This window comes from Malassezia globosa (genome assembly GCF_000181695.2).
Source record: "Malassezia globosa CBS 7966 chromosome Unknown mgl_sf_1.2, whole genome shotgun sequence".
NCBI lineage: Eukaryota > Fungi > Basidiomycota > Malasseziomycetes > Malasseziales > Malasseziaceae > Malassezia > Malassezia globosa.
In genome coordinates, this window is record NW_001849873.1 from 309,068 (window position 1) to 331,161 (window position 22,094).

At 46.7% G+C, this 22,094-nt stretch overlaps 11 protein-coding genes across 11 annotated transcripts; 7 read left to right on the forward strand and 4 right to left on the reverse strand.

Moving 5' to 3' along the window:
• Nucleotides 1-636: 636 nt before the first annotated feature.
• MGL_0795 (uncharacterized protein) lies at nt 637-1,272 on the reverse strand (the record flags this gene model as incomplete). Its single annotated transcript, XM_001732150.1, has 1 exon — nt 637-1,272. One exon carries the CDS (start codon nt 1,270-1,272, stop codon nt 637-639), a length of 636 nt encoding a protein of 211 aa, XP_001732202.1.
• A 1,502-nt stretch (nt 1,273-2,774) lies between these two features.
• On the reverse strand, nt 2,775-4,832 carry MGL_0796 (uncharacterized protein; the record flags this gene model as incomplete). Its single annotated transcript, XM_001732151.1, has 1 exon — nt 2,775-4,832. The coding sequence occupies one exon, from the start codon at nt 4,830-4,832 to the stop codon at nt 2,775-2,777; it is 2,058 nt and encodes a 685-aa protein (XP_001732203.1).
• A 1,448-nt stretch (nt 4,833-6,280) lies between these two features.
• MGL_0797 (LIP1, secretory lipase (family 3)) lies at nt 6,281-7,195 on the forward strand (the record flags this gene model as incomplete). The annotated part of the gene is made up of 1 exon (XM_001732152.1): nt 6,281-7,195. The coding sequence occupies one exon, from the start codon at nt 6,281-6,283 to the stop codon at nt 7,193-7,195; it is 915 nt and encodes a 304-aa protein (XP_001732204.1).
• Nucleotides 7,196-8,731: 1,536 nt separating this feature from the next.
• Nucleotides 8,732-9,646, forward strand: MGL_0798 (putative secretory lipase (family 3); the record flags this gene model as incomplete). Its single annotated transcript, XM_001732153.1, has 1 exon — nt 8,732-9,646. The coding sequence occupies one exon, from the start codon at nt 8,732-8,734 to the stop codon at nt 9,644-9,646; it is 915 nt and encodes a 304-aa protein (XP_001732205.1).
• A 274-nt stretch (nt 9,647-9,920) lies between these two features.
• On the forward strand, nt 9,921-10,835 carry MGL_0799 (putative secretory lipase (family 3); the record flags this gene model as incomplete). The annotated part of the gene is made up of 1 exon (XM_001732154.1): nt 9,921-10,835. One exon carries the CDS (start codon nt 9,921-9,923, stop codon nt 10,833-10,835), a length of 915 nt encoding a protein of 304 aa, XP_001732206.1.
• A 290-nt stretch (nt 10,836-11,125) lies between these two features.
• MGL_0800 (putative secretory lipase (family 3)) lies at nt 11,126-12,040 on the forward strand (the record flags this gene model as incomplete). The annotated part of the gene is made up of 1 exon (XM_001732155.1): nt 11,126-12,040. One exon carries the CDS (start codon nt 11,126-11,128, stop codon nt 12,038-12,040), a length of 915 nt encoding a protein of 304 aa, XP_001732207.1.
• A 399-nt stretch (nt 12,041-12,439) lies between these two features.
• Nucleotides 12,440-14,725, forward strand: MGL_0801 (uncharacterized protein; the record flags this gene model as incomplete). The annotated part of the gene is made up of 1 exon (XM_001732156.1): nt 12,440-14,725. The coding sequence occupies one exon, from the start codon at nt 12,440-12,442 to the stop codon at nt 14,723-14,725; it is 2,286 nt and encodes a 761-aa protein (XP_001732208.1).
• A 1,643-nt stretch (nt 14,726-16,368) lies between these two features.
• Nucleotides 16,369-16,884, reverse strand: MGL_0802 (uncharacterized protein; the record flags this gene model as incomplete). Its single annotated transcript, XM_001732157.1, has 1 exon — nt 16,369-16,884. One exon carries the CDS (start codon nt 16,882-16,884, stop codon nt 16,369-16,371), a length of 516 nt encoding a protein of 171 aa, XP_001732209.1.
• A 50-nt stretch (nt 16,885-16,934) lies between these two features.
• MGL_0803 (uncharacterized protein) lies at nt 16,935-17,644 on the forward strand (the record flags this gene model as incomplete). The annotated part of the gene is made up of 3 exons (XM_001732158.1): nt 16,935-16,946; nt 17,123-17,208; nt 17,236-17,644. The coding sequence occupies 3 exons, from the start codon at nt 16,935-16,937 to the stop codon at nt 17,642-17,644; spliced, it is 507 nt and encodes a 168-aa protein (XP_001732210.1).
• A 137-nt stretch (nt 17,645-17,781) lies between these two features.
• MGL_0804 (uncharacterized protein) lies at nt 17,782-18,909 on the reverse strand (the record flags this gene model as incomplete). The annotated part of the gene is made up of 1 exon (XM_001732159.1): nt 17,782-18,909. The coding sequence occupies one exon, from the start codon at nt 18,907-18,909 to the stop codon at nt 17,782-17,784; it is 1,128 nt and encodes a 375-aa protein (XP_001732211.1).
• A 1,902-nt stretch (nt 18,910-20,811) lies between these two features.
• On the forward strand, nt 20,812-22,081 carry MGL_0805 (uncharacterized protein; the record flags this gene model as incomplete). Its single annotated transcript, XM_001732160.1, has 3 exons — nt 20,812-21,196; nt 21,230-21,431; nt 21,472-22,081. 3 exons carry the CDS (start codon nt 20,812-20,814, stop codon nt 22,079-22,081), a joined length of 1,197 nt encoding a protein of 398 aa, XP_001732212.1.
• Nucleotides 22,082-22,094: the final 13 nt, after the last annotated feature.

Genomic DNA, 22,094 nt, shown 5'->3' on the forward strand with positions numbered 1-22,094 from the left:
TGCAGACTTGGCCGGTAAGGGAGGAAGACTATGCGACACCGCCACTCACTAATGAGCCTGATTTTTCGCTTCCAGCGAATCTGATGCCTGAAGATATGCGTGAAAATGACCTACGGAATCTCCCACCCTCATACATGGATTCCACGTATAGCACGCCCCCACGAGTAATGTCACATCCGTGTTCGCCGACACAATCCGAGCCTCTACCACCAGCGTACGCACCACAGTCTTCCCTCCCTTCTCAGTCTGATCAAGATAATTTGTTCCCGCCATTATATGAAGCCTGATGTAGACGAACAATCCCTTAGCGATTAAGTTCTCGATCGAGTAGTCGTTGTAGTGTCATATCTTTCCACCATGTATCTTGCGCATAGAGTCGATCAAAAATAGATTCTTCGTTCATCCGGTATTGGGCATAAATCATATCTGTCGGAGGCGAAGTATCGTCACTGGTGCCATCCAATTCGCGGCGCCATACACGAAGCACACCCTTGTTAGTACCTTGCAAAACACTGACGAGCTCGTCCCTTTCACGGATAAACAAACGAGGTTCGAGAAGTTCGAGAAAAGCCAATGAAATTCGGAAAAGCACGGAGTCCCCATCGTCAAGTAGTCTGTACCGTGAGAACACAATCGTCAATTAGGAACGTACATGATATCCCAAAGATGAGCAGCAGTATCAATTTCAACCCATGGCACAAAGAGTGTACGAATCCATTCACGAACATACTCGTCAGGCCGTACACTTGCTTTGTGAAGGTTCGCATAAATATGAGGCATGCGCTCGGCGAGAAGGGCATTAAACACACGCTCGTAACCTTGAAGCTGAATGGCAAAAGTGTTGCAGTTATGGTCGTCTGAATCAACCCGACATTGAAGACCGTAAATCGCTCTGAGCCAGCTTTTTTTTGCAATCAAGTTCAACAAAACGATCAACGTCTGGTGAGTGGGCAAGTTCATGATTAATAGAGCGGCCAAGTTAGCTAAACCTGGCACATAAAGTGAGTAAGTATTTTGAAGTTCCTCTATGTTTATAAGTTCCATCTTTTCGCGTTGTGCTGCTTCGTCTGCTCTTACAAAAACAAAGGCCAACAGGACATCAAATAAGTCTTGCCATAACGGACCTGACTTTTCGTCAAATAAGCGAAGACTTGGCAGCGTACAAGCAATGTCGCGCTTAATAATTTTGATGAGAGCTGAGGGAAATACGTTTGCTGCTAGACATTGCTGGACCGCTTTCGAAGCGCGATCAAATAGGTTGTGAGACAGCATTAGGTCATTCCCACATGCTCGAGGCCAAAGCCGCGCACGCAGTACTTGAGGAATACCATCCCACCACAAATCGCGATATATTTTTTCTTCTTTTGCGCGCGTCCAACAGGGAAGGATTTCATGTTCCCAGACTACTTGGGCACGTTCCTCCTCCTCTTGACGTTTGAGTAGCTCGGAACGACGAGACACAACTCGTTTCTTCTCTGCGAGTTTTGACTCTCGCATCATCTTGAAAAAGTCAGCCAGATGCTTGGCTTCTTCCTCTTTAGGCTTTGGGGGAAGGTGAGGCATACGCGTTAAGTTTGATGCTTTTGTAAAGGAAGGCCCCCGAGAGGACTCGGACTCACTTCTCACTGTTGAATCAAGTCTTGTTTCTTTTCCAACCCCATGTTCCATAATCGCTGCTGGTGCATCGGTAAGTTTCGACGAGAGGATTGTTTCATTTTGGTCTTCACGGTAACAGGGAGCAGAACTAAGAGACCTATCGTTCAAGGACATATCGTTGCTTGAAAGGCCATCTTTAGCGGAATTTTTATTCGACACTTGTTTCTGTACAGATGAGTCGGGGCTTTTTTTCTGATCTTGATTAATTCTCATGCCAGAACAACCAGCTTTAGAAGGAGAACGAACAGCAAGTAACTCCCCGTTAGAATCTTGAACTGTGATGCTTACGCCTGGAACCATGTTGGAGTCATACACAACTCCCCGTGGCGGCTTAGGATCCTTTTCAGCCAATAGCAAAGGACGTAGACGAGATGAGCCTGACTTCTCGAGGCGGCTTCGATAACGACCCTCTACCACGCGCTTAGGGGTGGTATGGAGATAACTGCTCTCAGCAGCAGGCTGTGGCTCGGACCCCGGGTTTAGACTTACATCATCGCCGGGGCTCGACTGCCGCAATAGGTTTGGCGTTGAAGACGATGCCAATGATCGATTCCGTATCTTATGCAGACTATCTTGCGGCGACGGCGCGTTTGCGTTGTGAAGTGAAAATTGAGACTTCCATCCGAGGCTCGAACGACCCACAGGCATCGCCCTGGAGGAAGCCGCATGGACAGCATCGCTTGCGTCATCTAAGCTTACATTGACAAATGAGTCGTCACCAACGTCAACGGGTGACGGCCAGCTAGACATTGCTTGGTTAGTTGCCGGAGTTGACGATAACAACCTGTCGGATCTTCAAGCCACCGCACAGATCGCAAGAGCAAGAGGATAAGCACCTCCACATGCGTTACCTACCAGTTATGGTTGATGAGCCAACGAGAAGGACCAAGGACTGCTGGCACTCCTTCAATGGCACGTGGGAGGAGTTCTGCTCAGAGTCGGCGCCCCACCGATGCTCCAACCGTTCATGCAGCTCACCACATCGTATGTTTACACAGACATACACAAACAACAATAGCGTTAATATGTTCACTAAGAAACCAGATTAGACCTTTTCCTGCAAACTATCGGAACAAACAATAGAGGCAGCAATATGCTTCTCAGCAATTAAGGTATCCTTAGTCGGCACTCTTTCCACCGCAGCACATGAAGCGGGAAATCAGACTTGGCTTCTTACGACCAGCGTTAGGGTCAAAAGGTTCGCGCATTTTTTCGTTGTTTTCTGCAATATTTTCGGTTTGTTCTGGATTAGCAAGGTTGGGAAAGCCCGCAAGTCCTTCGTTCTCCCCATTCATGGCTCGCTGGCGACGACGCGCTTGGCTCCGTCTGGATTGCTGATCGCCAGCAGACGAGCGATCACGGCTCGACTGGGCGCCCGCTTCTGGACCGTCCTTTGATTGTAGACCCTTTTCTTCAACACTCTCAGGTTCACCCTCATGCCCCTTCGAGGTTTCCTCATCGATGTATTCAGCGTCATTTTCCCGCCCATTGACAGACACATTATTATTATGCGAGCGCGATGCATTCGATTCGCGTGGTGCATACGTAGCAAGTGAATCATCCGGTTGGAACTCGTTCGCGTCAACAAATATATCGTCACTCATTGACGAGTTTATCGAAGGTGCAGACGAACCCCCGCGCGGCGTGTATTGACGTCCTGGTTGGTACATCATGTCTTTCGATTCCCGCGAACGGTGAGCTTGACGAGCAGACATCGCAGCACCAGCACCACCAACAACACCAGTGCCTGCGCCTGCAGCGGCACCTAAACCCACATCAGCGTTTTGGGAACGAATGTTGGATGCTTCTGTTGAAGACCTAACACGGCTTTGGACTCGATCGAAGGACTCAGCTGATGAGCGAGGAAGTCGAGAATGAGCTGATGGCATCTCTTCCGACGTTTTGGATTGGCGACGAGGGACACCACCATCGCCAAAACCCTGTCGCGAGGAGCGCGAGCTTGGCTCTTCTGATTCTCCGACAGAAATCTGTGAGCGGGACAAACGCTTGGAACTACTGTCACGAGCGCGTCCACGCTTGGAAGCCACAGCTGCTGCTCCAACTCCGGCACCCACACTCCCGGCGGCAGCACCTCCTACCCCGGCACCAGCGGCTAGACTATCACTCCCAGGCCCTGCACTATCACGACCGATAGAAGAGCGCATTTTCGGTTGAGCGTCGGAGCGACGAGATCTCTCTGCAATAGCCCGCTCAAGCCCCTGTCGTGAATATTCTTCGCCGACAACGTGTTTTAATATACGACCATTAGCCTGCTTGTAAGTAAAGTCGAAAAACATGTCCTTAGTGATCAGCCCTGCACGGTGGTACATTGTGCGTGCACGCAGATATGGATCAATGTCAATAAACTTCAGACGAAGCCGTTTCGCATGGAAATCACGTTCAGCAAACAAGTTATCATCCTGTCCATTCGTCCGAATCCATTCTTTAGTAACATTCTCGTACTCAACAGCCAGCTCACGGAAACTCTTCCACATTTTTTGACGTTGCGGATCATCACGGGGAAGACCTTGCTTTTCATCAGGGGAAGGAGGTACCCATCTCACAATATCGACTTGTTGACCACCTAGTTTGTCCTCGAGCAGATGGGGAGGAATAAGATCCAGATCCTTAGGCTTCCCGGTAAAGTTGATTTTTTGGCGCACTGATGGATCTAGCATAGGGGAAACCGCTTTCCAGATTCCCTGGAAAATCCATGGAGCTTGATGAATGTATAGCTTCCAAAGAGTTTCGGGATAATAAGCCTCGAGAATTTTTAAAATAGTCATCAGCGAGTGCCAGTCCATATTCTTCAAGCCAAACCCGCCAAGATCAAACAAAATAATCACTTTATCATTTGGATAAGTAACAAGGCTTCGAAAAGTTTCAGCGCAGACAATGACGAAGTTGGTCATCGTCTCTGCCGGCTGCGCCTTTGCTATGTGGTTCTTCACGTGAATCGAAATCACAGGAATAAGTTCATCCTGTGTGAATCCAAGCAAGTAGGACTTCTCAGCAGGGCCTTGAATTTCGTATTTGGGATCCTCTTTGGACAGACCAATATCGCCTTTAGCGATAATATCTGCCACATTAACTTCAATACGCCATTTAATACAATTACATAACATGGCAAAGGCTTGATGAACATTCCATTTACGAGCACGCAAAAACTTTAACATGATCATGTCAGGGATGTCCGGACCGAACAAAAACCAAAGTTGATCATGGAATTCTTCAACACCATGTGTAGCAAAGAGATCTCTTAATGCTTGCTGTTCCTCATGCAGTGATTTTGATAGCTTACTTGCATCATCTTTCGACAGGTTATCCTCATGATGTATGATCTCATCATCAGGAGTGAATTCACCCAACTTAGCTTTATCAGGATGGTTGATTACAGTGAATGTCAAATCCCATATATGGGCCAATTTAGACTTCTGATCAGCATCTAGATTGCCTAGATACAAATTAGATTTCGTTCCCGTATTTCAATAACACATACCATGATGGCCAGGCGCCGAAGGGACTGGTTTCACCGGCAAGTACTCGACCATAGCAACCGCAAAGAGCGAGACAATTTTGATACCTTACGTCTTTAAAATAAATGTCACCCGTGATGGGGTTTCTCGATTAGTCATCTCTGATTCAGCAAATTAGGCGCTTCCCCGCGTACTCCTGTACATGCCTATGGGGGCTTATATAATGGAATAAATGCCTTAGTCTGACAGACAGGGGTCTACGCGTAACATCGGCCGGCTGAGACGAAATCTTATGCATTCAGGCATGCTCGCTATCACTGAAATTGTAATAGAAATTTGACATTCTAAAAGTAACAGAGATTTCACATTCCAGTAGCTATCGAGATCATCGAACTCAAAATCTGATACCGTGAATCGATCAAAGAATTTAGCGCAGAACTATGGCTTTAGAAATCCGTGCAACAGTATGAGAACTACCTCAGCGATGATGATGCAGAATCATAGCGGAACAGGCGAGGATGCTCATGAATGCAGTGTATGAGGACATTTTCAAGTTTGCGATGTAAGTTCCACTGAAACCGGGCAAACTGCCATAACCCTAAGGGAATGCTGTAAATTGCTGCATGGCTAAATATATACGCATATGAGTGGGATTAACATAATTGCATACGGTCGATCATTCGTGCATGGACTCGCTAGTTTGGGTTCCGGAGCCCCCCCCCCCCTCGTGTGCATACGCACAACCGCTTGAAACTTCTATTCTAAGCGGAGACTGCATCGGAGAAATCCCATCTCGCCTGTAGTTGGACCGAGTGTTGTTTTGTTGTGGGGTTTGACGCAGTCGCTCAAGTAGACTGTCGACTGCGCTCGAGACCGACCGCATTGAGGATGCTCTTGGACTGGCTAGATTTGATTTATTATGTAAGAGAACTAAATAATGACTTCATACAACATGCAGAAATTCAAAAAAAGCACAGAGTTTTGGGGTTTTCGCCATTGTCAACAAACAAAATCAATGGCTATTCGCTGAAACAATTTTAGCTACGGCTATTTCTGGTGTGATGTTACCGATGGACTGATGTGAACACCTTGCTCGCCCCGACATAAATTGCGGAGAGGAAGTCATTGAATTGCCCCACAGTCTCCTAATGCTCTTCAGTCGCTTTGTTCTTCTTGCGTTCGGTTCGGTGGCCGCCGTCTCGGCCAGCAGTATTTACGCCCGTGGCCGTGGTGGTAGCTCTACCGACCAGCCAGTGGCAAACCCTTACAACACCAAAGAGATTTCTCTGGCTGCCGGTCTTGTCCAGCAAACTTACTGTGACAGCACGGAAAATGGTCTGAAGATTGGCGACAGCGAGCTCCTTTACACCATGGGAGAGGGTTACGCTCGCCAGCGTGTCAACATCTATCACTCGCCTAGCCTTGGTATTGCTGTGGCCATCGAGGGCACGAACCTTTTCTCGCTTAACTCGGACTTGCATGATGCGAAGTTCTGGCAAGAAGACCCGAACGAGCGTTACATCCAGTACTACCCGAAGGGTACAAAGCTTATGCACGGTTTCCAGCAAGCCTACAATGACTTGATGGATGATATCTTCACTGCAGTTAAGAAGTACAAGAAAGAGAAGAATGAAAAGCGCGTGACTGTCATTGGCCACTCGCTTGGTGCCGCTATGGGTTTGCTTTGCGCTATGGACATTGAGCTGCGTATGGATGGTGGTCTGTACAAGACGTACCTGTTTGGACTTCCCCGTCTTGGTAACCCAACATTTGCTTCGTTCGTTGACCAAAAGATTGGCGACAAGTTCCACTCAATTATCAATGGTCGCGACTGGGTTCCAACGGTGCCGCCGCGCGCTCTTGGTTACCAGCACCCATCTGACTATGTTTGGATCTACCCAGGCAACAGCACGAGCGCGAAGCTTTACCCTGGCCAAGAGAATGTCCACGGTATCCTCACTGTTGCTCGCGAGTTCAACTTTGACGACCACCAAGGTATCTACTTCCACACCCAGATCGGTGCTGTTATGGGTGAGTGCCCAGCTCAGGTTGGTGCTCATTAATGATGTCGAAGTCATGAGAGCTGTTGCATCTGTGTTTTTTAATGAAAAAGCCTCCTTTTTGCTTGGTTGGAAGTTACGCTTTTAATGAACCTCAGTGCTGTTGCAGTGTGATCATAGCTTGCCCAGATGGGGTAATTCGCAGATGTTAATTTTGTTGTTTCATTTGATATGGTTGTTTGTCGTGATTTATTAAGTGGAACGGTTCCCGGATGTCAGCATGCGGAACGTTTTGGGGCTTTGACGTATTCAAATTGTCCATTTAATATAGTGGCGCTGACTAATCACAGTCAGATATCCAGGTGTAGTCGAACTATGGGGGGAGCGGAACGACATAACATTAGTTCAGAGAATACTCTAACTGCACGCTTCTTTAATGTCCAAATGCACTTAAATTTCTTTCCAACTGTCTTCCATTTACCTCTTGAAATTACCACAAGAGCTTCAATCAAGCTTCGAGATCTCGGCTTTATACAGCAACCTGTCAATGTTCCTTAAATCATCAACGCATTTTCCCAAACAGCTACTCTAGCCCGCAAGCTTATTGTTTCAATCAGGCTAAAAACTACAGGTTTCAAGATCGTGAGTCGACCCTTTTTGGTCGGCTGGCGATGGGAATTCAAAAGTGAATGTTTTTCACCGAGAGTGGACAATTCCCCCCCCCCCTTTCTAAAGCATGAACAATTTGTTATTCACTTTTGATTTACAGGATGCCCAATGTCTTTCTGTTAATCCAGGTTATAAATACAAAAATACTATCTAATGGTGTTAAAGTTGTGAACGGTTTTCTATGCGCACACGCGAATCGTATTGACAAAAGTTTTGTTTAGCGATTGCAAACGTTTAGAAGTAAGGAAACGATGTACATGCACCTTCCAATGGCTCTTCGCTGGACGCAGGTATGAGCTCGCTCGGTTCCGTGGACATTAGACTTCTTACAGCGTATTTGTTCAGTTTCCTTTGTGTTGACAATACAGCCTTTGCAAGCTTTGATGACAAAACCATCTTCGATAAGCTCCATTGGGTTGGGAAAGGCGGTGACTGGGACTCTCTTGCACCGCCTCGTGCGCTGCGTTATTAACACTCATCCAACTTTGTGTAAATTGTCTGGCAAATCCTACACGCGAGAAGCGTTATTCAAGTTTAAAACTTTCGTAACATGCTCACTGTGCCTCTGGATGTTGATAGCAATCAATTGGATTCAATTTTTGCATCTAGACTGTAGAGTGAAGTGGTTGTTATAGTGCTAGTACAGAAGGTTTCCAAATGCTATGGTGATAAGAATATACAGTTCAGTGTGGTTAGGCAAATCTAGGGGATTCTTCAAACAGTATCCGTCAGCCACCTATCGTGTGCTACTAGACGTTCGATCGCATTGGCTGCATTTGAGCGGGCCTCTCATTCCTGCATAATTATTTTGGAGATGAGCATGTGCACCAATTGAGATATCTGACTGGACGATTTAATTTACCGTGAAACGTCTATATATTCTGGTGTTGGCATGCCATCATCAACGCAACCGCCAAGTTAGTGCTCACCATGATTGTGGGTCCCGTAATCTCCTTGCTCCTGAGTTACTTTGTGCTCGTCTCTGGAGCATCCATTGAACCCCGAGCTGCGAAATCCACTGATCAACCTGTCGATGTGCCTTACGACATTGATGAATTCACGCAAGCAGCTTCGTTAGCACAGCAAGCATATTGTACAAAGGGGGCCCACGATTACGGACTGAAGATCGGGGACTCGACTCTGCTGTGGACAACTGGCGATGGAAGCCTTAAACAACGAGTAAATGTGCACCATTCGGAGAGTCTCGGTATTGTAGTTGCTTTCCAGGGCACGAACTCGATTTCGCCGTTTTCGGACTTCCACGACATCCAGTTCCGTCCCGTCGATCCAGATGCGCGCTACAAGCAATACTATCCCAAAGGCACCAAGGTTATGAACGGATTCCAAAATGCTTACACTGATGACGTTGACACTGTTTTCAAGCATGTGGAAAAGTTCAAGCAAGAAAAGAATGAGACCCGTGTCACTGTCACAGGACATTCTCTTGGGGCAGCAATGGGGTTGCTTGGCTCCATGGACATTGCTTTGCGTATGAATGGTGGGCTTCACAAAGCATATCTCTTCGGACTCCCTCGCGTTGGAAACCCAACCTTTGCAAACTTTGTTGACAAAACCATCGGTGATAAGCTCCATTGGGTTGTAAATGGCGGCGACTGGGTTCCTCTTGTGCCGCCCCGTCCGTTTGGCTATCAGCATCCGTCAAACTATATTTGGATTTATCCATCTAACTCTGACAACTGGAGGCTTTACCCTGGACAAGAAAACGTTCATGGGATGCTCACTGTGCCACAGGACGTTGGCACTTCAGACCATCTGGGAGTCTATTTCCACTCAAAAATCGGCGGTAGGAGCGGTCCTTGCCCTTCCCAACTCGGCGGTTTCTAAATGCTGTAACTGCCTATTTAGGGAAATATTAGGGTCTTGGCATCTGTTAGTCGTGCAGATAAGGTTCAAGTCTAGTAGTTGATAATTGATTTATTTGGTTCGGCACGATTTTTGAAGTTGTGTCCTGACTGGACAGCGCTGCAGCTTATACGATGTCAAAGCACATGTGCGCCGATAACGATTTCTGAGTGGATGGCTTAGATTGTTGTGGAGTGTACACAATATTTATCTTGGATGTGCGCCGTACGGGTCATTAGTAACTGTGCTCACAACCATGATCCTAGGTCGTACTATCTCTCTGTTTTTGGGCTGCTCCGCGCTTGTCTCTGGAGCTTTGATCGAGCATCATGCCGCTAGTTCTACAGACCAGCCTGTCGATGTTCCTTACAATCTGGATATGTTTTCCCAAGCAGCCGTTCTAGCTCAAGAAACTTATTGTGGTGAGCAGGCACACGACTACGGACTCAAGCTCGGTGATGCTACGCTTTTGTGGACAGCTGGCGATGGAAACGTCAGACAGCGAGTGAATTTATATCAATCAGACAGTCTAGGAATTGCAGTTGCAATCCAAGGTACCAATACATCATCGTTACGTTCCGATTTGCATGATGCTCAGTTGCGTCCTGTTGATCCTGACAGCCGCTACCGTCGATTCCTCCCTCAAGGTACAAAGGTTATGAATGGATTCCAAAAGGGGTATACCGATCTTGTCGATGATATCTTTGACCACGTGAAGAAGTTCAAGCAAGAAAAGAATGAGTCGCGCGTTACTGTGATTGGACATTCGCTTGGTGCTGCAATTGGTCTGCTTGCGTCTTTGGACATTAATCTTCGCCTTGAAGATGGTCTATTCAAATCTTATCTGTTCGGTCTTCCACGAGTTGGTAATCCTATCTTTGCTAATTTTGTTGACCGCAAGATTGGTGACAAATTGCACTGGGTTGTAAATGGACGAGACTGGGTCCCAACTGTTCCACCGCGAGCGTTGGGCTACCAACACCCGTCAAATTACGTCTGGATCTATCCAGCTAACTCGACTAACTGGAAGCTGTATCCTGGTCAGGAAAATGTTCACGGAATGCTCACTGTAGCCCGTGAGTTCAACTTCGATGACCACGAAGGCATTTACTTCCACACTCAGATTGGTGCCTCTTTGGGCAAATGCCCAGCCGTTCTCGGAGGATATTGAACTTTGGACCCTCTTAGTGTGTTTTTTTTATTATCAAGATGTTTTATCGAATGGATAAATCATATTATCGCGCCAGATCCTTTAGTTCTATTGACGTGGCCTCAATTTGGCGGTGCTCCAACTCTTGGAAGATCATACATAGCAAGTGAATAAAACCAGCGCAGCAAATTTGTGAAAATAAAGATGTGGAGGATAGAATAACACGCCGCGTGTGGGCACATGCATTCTCCGTATAACTGGCATTCTACGAGGCCAGTTCGCTATTGTTCCACACCAAGCTTACATTGAACATGAGGTTCGGTGGTGTGGTATCATTAGTGCTAGGATTTATTGTTTCAGTGCTGGCTGGTCCACTTCATCCACGCGCAGCTAGCTCAACGCAGCAGCCTGTGGATGTTACATACAAAATTGAGCCATTCACACAAGCGGCCGGTCTGGTCCAACAGACGTACTGTAGCCCTAGCTCGTACGAACCTGGCTTGCAGCTTGGTGATGCCACCTTTTTGTGGAGAATTGGTGATGGTGATCAACGTCAACGTGTAAATCTATATCATTCCGAGAGTCTTGGTATTGCAGTAGCAATTCAAGGTACAAATGGATCTTCTACACGCTCAATATTGAATGACTTTCAATACAATCCATTTGATCCGGATGAGCGTTATTCACAGTACTATCCTAAAGGTGCTAAAATTATGAATGGTTTTCAAATCGCCTACGTGAAGCTTGTCGATGACATCTTTCGCGCGTTGAAAAAATACAAAAGAGAAAAAAATGAATCTCGCGTTACGGTCATCGGCCATTCTCAGGGTGCAGCTATTGGACTTTTGGCGGCCATGGATATTGAACTCCGTCTTGATGGTGGTCTCTTCAGGTCTTACTTGTTCGGCTTGCCGCGTGTTGGTAACCCTACGTTTGCTTCATTTGTAGACCGTACGATCGGTCATAAACTTCGTTGGGCAATAAATGGTCGTGACTGGGTCCCCACAGTTCCGATTCATATCTATGGCTACCAGCATCCGTCAAATTACATCTGGATCTACCCGGGCAATTCAACTAATTGGAAACTCTATCCAGGTCAAGAAAATGTACATGGGATTCCCACAGTTCCTCGGGTATTCAATAACAATGATCATCAAGGCATTTACTTTCATACCCAGATTGGCGGTGTGGATGGCGAATGTCCCGCTCGTGTTGGAGCCCATTGATCCCGTTCGCTCGCTCTGTGTTGCCTTAATCAAACAATGACCATTCGAGCTCTTTACCCTTCTTTTTAACACACGGGTTCCATAAACGTTGCTCTAGAATTTGGATATGTGCTATAGCATTGACTTGAGTATATGAGCATATTCTGAACGTTTTCGGTGGCTTCAAGGATGTGAAGATACGTGATTTCATTACAAATCTGGGGATGCGGAAATAAGCTCATAATAAAGTGGGCTGTGACAATCGGTCATGTGAAGTCTCAACGGACGGGTAATGTCTCGGTCACACTACGTTGCTTCGACCACCATTTGATCATGACCTCGCAAGCAAGACGTTTGGGCATTCTGACGTCCGGAGGCGACTGTGCTGGAATGAATTCAGCCGTTTCTGCTGTGGTTAAAATGGCTATTTACCATGGTTATGAAACATTTGTGATTCGTGAAGGATTCGCTGGTCTAGTGAAAGGAAACCAAGAGAGCACAAGCAATGAGACGCGAGCTAAAATGAACCCACGTATGGTCAATGACGTGCCTCTTTCGTATGGATGTGGTGACTTTTTCCGTCTCGGTGATCTGGAGGATGGTGACTCGAATTATCATAACCAGTACATCATTCAAGTTGGTTGGGATGACGTTCGAGGGTGGGAGAACCAAGGCGGTACCTTGATTGGATCTGCACGTTGCAAAGAATTTTTGCAAAGAGAGGGCCGTCTGAATGCAGCGTACAATCTCATCAGTCATGGAATTTCTTCGCTTGTGATTTGCGGTGGTGACGGCAGTTTAACTGGTGCCGATATTCTTCGACAGGAATGGCCTTCTTTGCTAGAATCACTCATTGACCAAGACCGGATTTCAGCAGAACAAGCGCATTCATTCTGTCAATTACACATTGTTGGTCTAGTGGGCTCTATCGACAATGATTTGACAAGCACGGATTTGACAATTGGCTCTTCAACAGCCTTGCTCCGCATATGTGAGGCTCTCGATGCAATATCCAGCACAGCTTCTTCACATAGCCGTGCATTTGTTGTTGAAGTTATGGGTCGACATTGCGGATGGCTAGCACTCATGGCTGGCATTGCATCAGGCGCTGATTATATATTCGTACCTGAACGCCCACCACCAGACGACTGGCGTGCACATCTTCGCGAGTCATTGCTTTCGATTCGCGATAAGGGTAAACGAAAGTCAATTGTAATCGTTGCAGAAGGTGCCATTGATCGGGAGTTACAACCCATCAAGGCAAATATGGTGGCAGAAGTTTTATCGCAAGACTTGCATTTGGACACTCGCGTTACTATGCTGGGGCACACGCAGCGAGGTGGGCTTCCGGATGCAAACGATCGTATTTTGGCCACTCTGCAAGGGATTGATGCTTTAAAGGTGCTTCTGGAGGATGAGCCAAGTAAACCAGCGTATATAATTGGAATTCGCGAGGGGAGAATCAAACGCCTTCCGTTGCGCGAATCGATCGAGCGAAACAATTTGCTTCCAAAGGCAATTGCAGACAAACGCTTCGAAGATGCACAGGATGCGCGTGGGACTGACTTTCGTGCTAGTTTCGACACATTCACTTACAATGCCGCCGCGTCATCTGCCCACCACAAGCCAAGGGAGGCATTATGCATCGGTATTATGCACGTTGGAGCACCAGCTGGTGGAATGAATAGCGCTACTCGGACAGCTGTTCGCTTCTGCTTGCGCCGCGGTCACACAGCCTTGTTGATTCATAATGGATTTTCCGGTCTTCTTAAGGGCATTATTACCAAAGCAAGCTGGCTTCGAGTGGATTCATGGGCAACCTCTGGTGGTTCCGAATTGGGTACAAATCGCACATTACCGATTGAAAACCTCGATGGTGTGGCAGAGCAGTTGCAGAAACACAACATCCAGGCACTTTTGATCATCGGAGGGTTCGAGACCTTCACCTCCATAAAAATTTTGAGTGAGGCTCGATCAAAGTACGCAGCATTTCGAATCCCCCTTCTTGGCATTCCAGCAACATTATCAAATAATGTGCCCATGAATGAAAATGCAATTGGTGCACATACATCACTCGATGTTATGGTGAATGCTTGTGATATGATTATCCAGTCTGCGTCAGCGTCTCGGAATCGTGTTTTTGTTGTGGAAGTACAAGGCGGTCAATGTGGTTTTTTGGCAGTTATGGGCGCACTCGCCGTTTCGGCGGCTGTCGTCTATACGCCGGAAGATGGCGTCACGTTGCAACAACTCAACTGTGATATACAGTTCATGCGCCGAAGATTCAACTATGATCCTGAATATGTCAATGATGGTCGCATCGTGATTTGCAATGAGAGGGCTTCCTCCATATATACGGCCCAAACAATCGCTAAGATATATGGCGAGGAAGGTGCAGGCATATTCGACTGTCGCTACGAGCGACTAAGCCACGTTTTGCAAGGTGGCACACCTGCTCCGCTCGATAGGGTTCATGCAGCTCGAGTCGCTGTGCAGTGTTGTGAATTTTTGGAAAAGCACGCTGGTTCTGCCTCGGCATGGGACCCACCATCCGCAATCATAACTGTGCGTCAAGCCAGCACCATCATAACGCCTATCTCGCAAATGGTTAATTCGTCCGATTTTACTAATCGACGTGGTACGGACATATGGTGGAGTCATTGCAAAGAGTACGTAGAGATCATCAGCGGACAGAAATTCTTGTAGAATGTGTTATGTCGAACTTGTATGTGAAAGAAAATAACAAGTGGAAATGAAAATCGGGACGTGGAGCTTCACGCAGGCGCGGGTAATGCCTCGGGAGACTCTCCGGAGCGTAAGTGCTTGAATTCTCGAGCCCGTTCAAGCATCAGTCGTTGACGTTGCAGCCCTTCCTCGCTTCGAGCAGCTCGTCTAGCATCTTCCAGATTTTGTGCTGCCTTTGAGGAGTGTTGAATAGAGATTGTGCTATCGCGCGTCCCATAAGCACGGACCCCAAGAATCTGGATAGCAGATAGAACGCATCCCATTAAAAAAATAAATATAAAGACTTTCTGATTCCAAGGTGCAGCTTCTTGTTGACGCTTTGCATCCTCAGCCGAAGTAAAGGCAAACCCGTAGAATTGGTGTTCATGATATGGATTTTGAGCCATGCGCTGCCAAGAGGCATCGCGCTGGTATCTCGACCTGCGAACAACTTCTCTCCACATATACCAATGTTCCCAGTCATCGTCTGAGCGTGGTCCAAAGGATGCCGAGCGAGAATGACGTCCTGAACTTGGTATAGCCGCATGTCTGGAGCCCCAACCAACACCATATCTATCGTACATCAAACGTTTCTTTTCGTCCATGAGAAGATCGTATGCTTTGACAACAGTGCGGAATTTTTCAACTCGAGAATCCTTTTCTTGTTTGGATATTGAGGCGGAGTGATTTGTGTCAGGATGCAATTTTTTTACGAGACCATAATAGTTGGCTTTGATCTCTTGTCGGGTGGCCGTTCTTGGGACGTGAAGAATATCATACGGTGAGCTTTGATTCATTGAAGAGATTGGCATTGATGAAAAGTGTCTAACATTCCATTGGCTTCGCGGCCATGTGCTGAAGTAGGGCCGTTGCGCATTAGTCTGAGTGCCTGCACCTGATGGGGCATGTCTGCGACCATAGGCACACGCTTGGTAATGTACCAATTCTGCCGTGTTATTAATTTCAGCAGGTATAAATGACAATGGGACACTCATAGATCTCTCGTCTTTTTCATTAATTAACGTTTGCGAAAGCATCCATACTTGTGATGTGTGCTCCAAATCGTTGTCGTCGTCATGGCTGTTGGTAAAATCCTGCTTAACTTCATCGCACTGAATTTGCTGCACAGCTTCTAGAACATCTGGGTAGAAATATTCTGCTTCTTGTTCAGGATGAGATGATCCTGATTTCTTGTTCAACGAAGAGCATGTAGAACATGACTTGAACACGGTCAACATGCGTGGGCTTGTACTCAACGGTCTTGTATAGCAGAGGCGTATTGGGAATCGAGTTCGAAAGGTACAATACTTGTCTAAATGTAACAGCATTGATAAAACGTTCCAACCATGTCTGTAGCCTCCCATGGCCTGCATGCTTCTAGCAGATTGCCTCACTCGATAGGAAATGATTATAATTGCTTGAGAGCTAAGCGCGAGGCTGACTGACTTTAAAGAAGTGGAGGCCAATGGGTCTGTATGTGCCACTCAGACCCACGATTGGCTTCAAAGCAAACGCATGATGAATGGCAGTTTGATTCAACGGGTATAAGGAGAAGTAAACCCACACTGCTCCGAAATAAATAAGCTATCGACCCTGAATAAATTGCGGTAAATTTTAGAGGGTGACTACTTTGCCGCTTCCATCCTTGATAATGCCGAATCCAGGGCCGAAATGAGCTTGTGAGAGTCTGTTGTGAGTGATCTTCGGAAAGACGAACCTTCAACTTCGCGTTTCAAGTCTTGAATTTGTTGTTCACTAGAAGAAAGCTGCATGAGATCTTTTACTCGTTCAGCAAGGTCGTCGTTCTCTTTTTGTAGTAAGTCGACGCGCTGCAACAGTCTAACTCCAAGTACCGGGTTAGCATTCTCTGTCTCATGAGATTGGATATTTTCGTCATCACTTAGAGCCTGCAGACTTTGTTCCGCATTGAAGCATAACGCTTCGATTCGCATTTCCATGGCTCGTTCGCGCTGAGAAAACGCCTCGAAAACTTCACTTAGATATTCCCACGTGAATACCTTTTCATTTTTGTTTGATGGTGGGAGCGTTAAGGATGGGCGAGCCGGCAGGGGAGGGAAGATCTTGGACCAGCGACTGGTAGCGTCTGCAATCTGCGACACATATTGGGAGTGGTAGGACATGATGTGGTATGAACCTAAATTTCGGCCGATTTAACGAACGATCATTGGGAATGGCGTCCCACGTACGTAAAATGAGATCATCCAATGTGCTTCCTTTAGCCAAATCCTGTTCCTGATGCTCGTTGAAGTCTGGCGATGGTTTGCATCGCTTATATTTGGTAAACAATTAGATATCTGCATTGTTGGATTGCCGAATGCTGGGAAAACATCTTTTGTAAATGTCTTAACAGATGGGAAGTTTTCCGAGCAAATTCCCCCCACAGTAGGATACAATTTGCGCCAATTGCGCAAGGGCAGCGTAACAATGAAACTATGGGATATCGGGTACGTTGTGACTCGCTAATCTGTAAGTGGCCAGCCTCGTTTTCGGTCCATGTGGGCACGGTATTGTGCAGGTACATCTGCTATTGTTTTTTTGGTCGATGCAAGTGTCCCTTGTCCAAGGCAGGGAGACCAAGCCGTACAGGATGGCTCTGAAGAAGGCAGCAAAGAGCACCAGTGTCGAAGTTGTGCGTGGAAAATTGCCAGTCAGGAACTCCATACATTGATCAAGCAACCATCTCTGCAAGAAATTCCCGTTCTTGTGTTAGCAGCAAAAAACGATGTACCTAATTGCGCCACAACGTCGCAAGTCGTGGACCTAATGAAATTGCACGACATCAATGATCGTGAAGTCTTCTGTTACAGTATAAGCAGTCGCAACATGCAAAACATTGACAAGACACTGCAATGGCTGTGCGCAAGGCAAGGTAATAACTAAAGCGTTTAGTCTTGAGCATGTACACATATTCGTTTGTATCATAGCTATTTGTACAAAATACCGAAATTTATCCTTTGTATGAGCGCGATGAACCAATCACGCAGGCGGGGTATGATGTAAGAGGGCCGTCATTTTCGTTACATGAAACGCACAGAACGCAGTTCATGAGCTGGCTCATTTCCGGCGAAAGACTGCACACGCCCAGTAAATGGATCTGTAAGGCCAAGATGGTGTGCAAACTCTTCTTCGTTCATGTTCGCATGCAGTGCGCTATCCCGCAATGAGAAGATGATCGGGTAGTTATCAAAGCCGTAACCGGGTCGTATCACATAATCTTCAGCCGAATGCGCGCCATGATCACCCATAAACACGCTAATGTCATGCGAGACAGACCGCTGTATATTACCAACAGTCTCCGAGATCAAGGCTATTGGGCCTGAACGGATCCAGCTGGCAAATCGGGCAACAAATGGCACGGGTTCTTCTGATGCGGGTGAATTATTATCATTTGTCAATGTTACAGTTTCTCGTTCTTGTCGACGGGATTCGGCCACAATTTTGCTGCTCTTGCGATACAAAAGATAAAACTTGATAATCGCGTCAAGAAATAGAAAGATCCCTAACGCCATCACAAGATCACAGCCAATATTCGATCTTTGAATGGCACCTGATGAAGGCATATTGTCTTCATTATTGTCATCGTTACCATTTTCCTGGGATGAAACAGATTCCAAAGATGACTGTACTGTTAGACGCAGGTCGTACCCATATTGCAGGAGAGAAATTCCAAGGCCTGCACGGCTCCCGAACTTGGCCGCATGAGTAGAATGAAGGAGAAAAGTGAGGACGAAGCCAATAAATTGAAACGAAGTGCTCACAAATAGATTCCAAAGAAATGCAAAAATGGTCCCAACCATCATTCCGTCTTGTAGCATGTCTGACACTTCACCCACGTAAGCACTATTTTCAGACCAGACACCTTCCGAATCCGCCAATGAAGACCCGCCAAACACGTTACTTTCCCAGTACGTAGGAGCTGCATCTGCAGCTGCCACTTCATACGTCGGTGGGGGAGTATCATCAGCTAGGTCATCATCATCGCCACGGTCATGGGGGTCGACCGCAGAGCGCCTTGTCTCGGGCTTGGCGTTCAAATTCGAAAACACACCGTCCTGACTCATTCCACCTCCCATCATATGTGTAGTAGGCCGAGAACTCGCCGTTTCAGATTGCATAGAGGAGTATGTGATGCCCGGAAGCCTCATGCCAGACAATCGCCCGAAACGGGCTAAAATCAAGCGTGCACGATCAAGAATCGATGCTACTCTTCGATATGGTGTATTCCTTGAAAACTCCCCTACCCCTTCGATATCTTCATGGTCAAACAATACGCTTGATCCGTTCGCATCTCCGTTCTCCCCATTCATTGACGTGGGTGGGAATGTGCGGCGAGAAATCGTTGTCCAAGGCGTGCACAGATCGTACATAGCACTTGATCTTGTTGAGCCACGCGGCCAGAGCACCAAATCACGTGACATAAAGGAGTGTGGCCTTGAGATGTTTCAAGGCGGGAATGTCGTATGGACGCTATGGTATATCTATGTGTGACCATTAGTTTGAATCAGCAGTATCATAAAGTACTTAAGTCGTATCATCAAGAACTCTCGTATGTAAGTCTTGTACAATCATCTCAGACTAGGACTAAATAGTACTCGAAAAAGGACATTACGGACATGTGGAGGGACTGGCGCAAACATCTCAGAGTTTATATATCCCCAAGTGATGTGAATCCTTGTCGTTCGCATCTCAACTTTGTATCGAAAACAGCATATACACGCTTAAATATGTCGAAAGTGTCGCAGCCTGAACTCAAACGTTTCCTCGATAAAAATATCCTGATCAACATGCAGGGAGGTAGAAAGATTAAAGGGAACCTTCGCGGATATGATCTTTTTCTGAATCTTGTTGTAGATGAGGCTGTTGAGCAAGTTCAGGCCGAAAATAATCAACATCTTTGGGTCGACGGTGCACGATGTGGCACGGTTGTATGTACTATGTATTCTCTTGTTTTTTTCTGGCTAACACAAGATAAGGTTATTCGTGGCAACAGTGTTAATAGCCTGGAGGGGCTCGAGTCTATCAACACCAAATGAAACTGATTATTTATCGTCTAGTTTATGCCGGAATTGTTGCAAAATTATATTTTCTATCTGGTAAGGGGCACTCATGCCTACTAACATGTTAGTCACCCATGAGTCTTCCAATTTAGTTGAATACTCCATGTATAACATGTAGCTCTTTCATCGCCGTTCTGCAACGGTTGCATGACTCGGATATTGCGCATTAGATAAGCGACATCGATGCTAGCGCACTACGGAACTAATGGCTGTTGATCAGCGCCTTAGGTTAAGTCGCCATGTCGTCACTGATTATTCGTGAGGCTACTCGTGCGGATGTCCCGGTGATTCTTGAATTCGTGCGTACCAGTTAGACTCATGTTGAAACTAGATCAGACAGCTCGCTATTTACGAAAAGTCTTTAGACCAAGTTGAAGCCACTGAAGATTCTGTATGTACATGTTTTGAGACTTACCAATAAACCAAGTTAGCGACCACACTTTTCGATCAACACTTTGCGTATGTGATCCTCGCGGAGATTGATGTGGGCGAGGGCCAAAAGAAACCAGTTGGCTTTTCATTGGTACGTTGCTTGAAGCTAGAGGAAACGACTAATGTTACAAGTACTACTATGCGTATTCGACGTGGACGTCGCGCCCTACTCTATACCTTGAGGACCTTTTCGTCTATCCAGAGCACAGGAACAGGGGTATTGGGAAGCACCTCTTCAAGCGTCTAGGTAAGATTGCTGAAAAGAACCATTGCCTTCGGCTCGAGTGGTCTGTTCTCACATGGAACAAGTAAGTATAATGACGAACCTGACGTCCAGACCATCTATAGGATTTTACCAGAATACGTTGGGCGCGGAAACGTTGGACGAATGGCGCACCATGCGCCTCGAACACTCCGGAATTCAACGTCTCGCCAGACTCATTTGATTCGGCCGAGACCTACGGCATTCTAGTGCACGCGCTACTCAGTGCCGGGGCCCACGCGGTGTGAGTTCAATAATGAAAGAGATGTAGTGTGACACACAAAGTAATCGTACAAATGGACCTAGGTACTATCCCGGGTGGGAATGGTGGCTATGAACTTCACCAGAAACTTCGCACAAAGACAGTTCGTCTTATGCGAAAAAATAAGCACAATGAAGCAGTAGAAACCCTACACAGTGGCGCGATTCAGCTGCTAGACATGAATGAAGAAGGAAGCGCATGCGACCTGGCTGAATACCTTCTTGAGGTGTACATGCAAGCTCATGTTCCTATGGATAACACGTCACGCGAACGTATCAACTCGATTCTTGAAAAGACTAAGTCGCCTATGTGGCGTCGTAAAACTGTCATGGCCGCAAACAAATGGGCAATTTCAGCGACACAAAACCCTCTCGGTGACGAGAAACTTCGACTCTTCCTTGCTGAATTATTGGCTCGCGGTATGTATTTTTTTCTTCTCTCACAAATAACAGACAAGCAATTCTATGAAGCAGAAACTCATTTTATCGCGGCATGTGCATTGAACAAAGACAATGCGTCTAAGTTTGCACATATGCTTCTTGAGTGGAATTCATCTTATGCTGAAACTCTTACCGAATCTGATTCTGATCAGCCCCCGAAGGACTCTGTAGAGCGAGTGCTCTCAGGTACCTTTGCCCTGCGTGGTTGGGTTCCGTACGTTGGTTATTCAAAATTGTTTGACTCACACACACAGACTGCTACTTGTTCATGCTCCCGAGAGTGCAAGGGCGTTCATCCAGGATTATGTGCAAAACGCAATCAAGCTCCACCCGGCTTTGCTTCTTCCAGTCAAGCCTAATCCTCGCGAATACAGGTCACCAGCTAAAGTGTCGACATATTCGTCCGAAATCTTCATGACGGCCAGCCCTTCATTAAACTTCTCCCAGAATGCCGTTGCTTTGATTTGCGATGTCAAAAGCAAGTCTGGAAGTGTGCCGAATGAAATGAAGAGTGCATGGCAAATGCTTCTTCGTCAGTTTGTCCAGGAGGGCGGACTAGCCGGAATGGATTCAATCGTCGATGTATGTGTTTTAAGCTTGTTCAATTCTAACATAAAACAGCTGTTGTCACAAATTTCGGGCATTTACTTTGGATTGAGTCCCCCGCGTCGACAGACAGACATGTTGTCTAGCATGTTTTCGAGCATGATGGGTGGTGGTCAGAGTTCCTCCGATGAACAGAGCCTCTCTATCAAGCAATTGGCACGTCCCGCAGTGCCTGAGTCGAAGAAGGCTGCACCTGCACCTCCCTCAGCGCCCCCAGCGAATGAGGCTGATCAGCTCGTAGACGAGGAAATGGACTAGGATTAGAATGTTT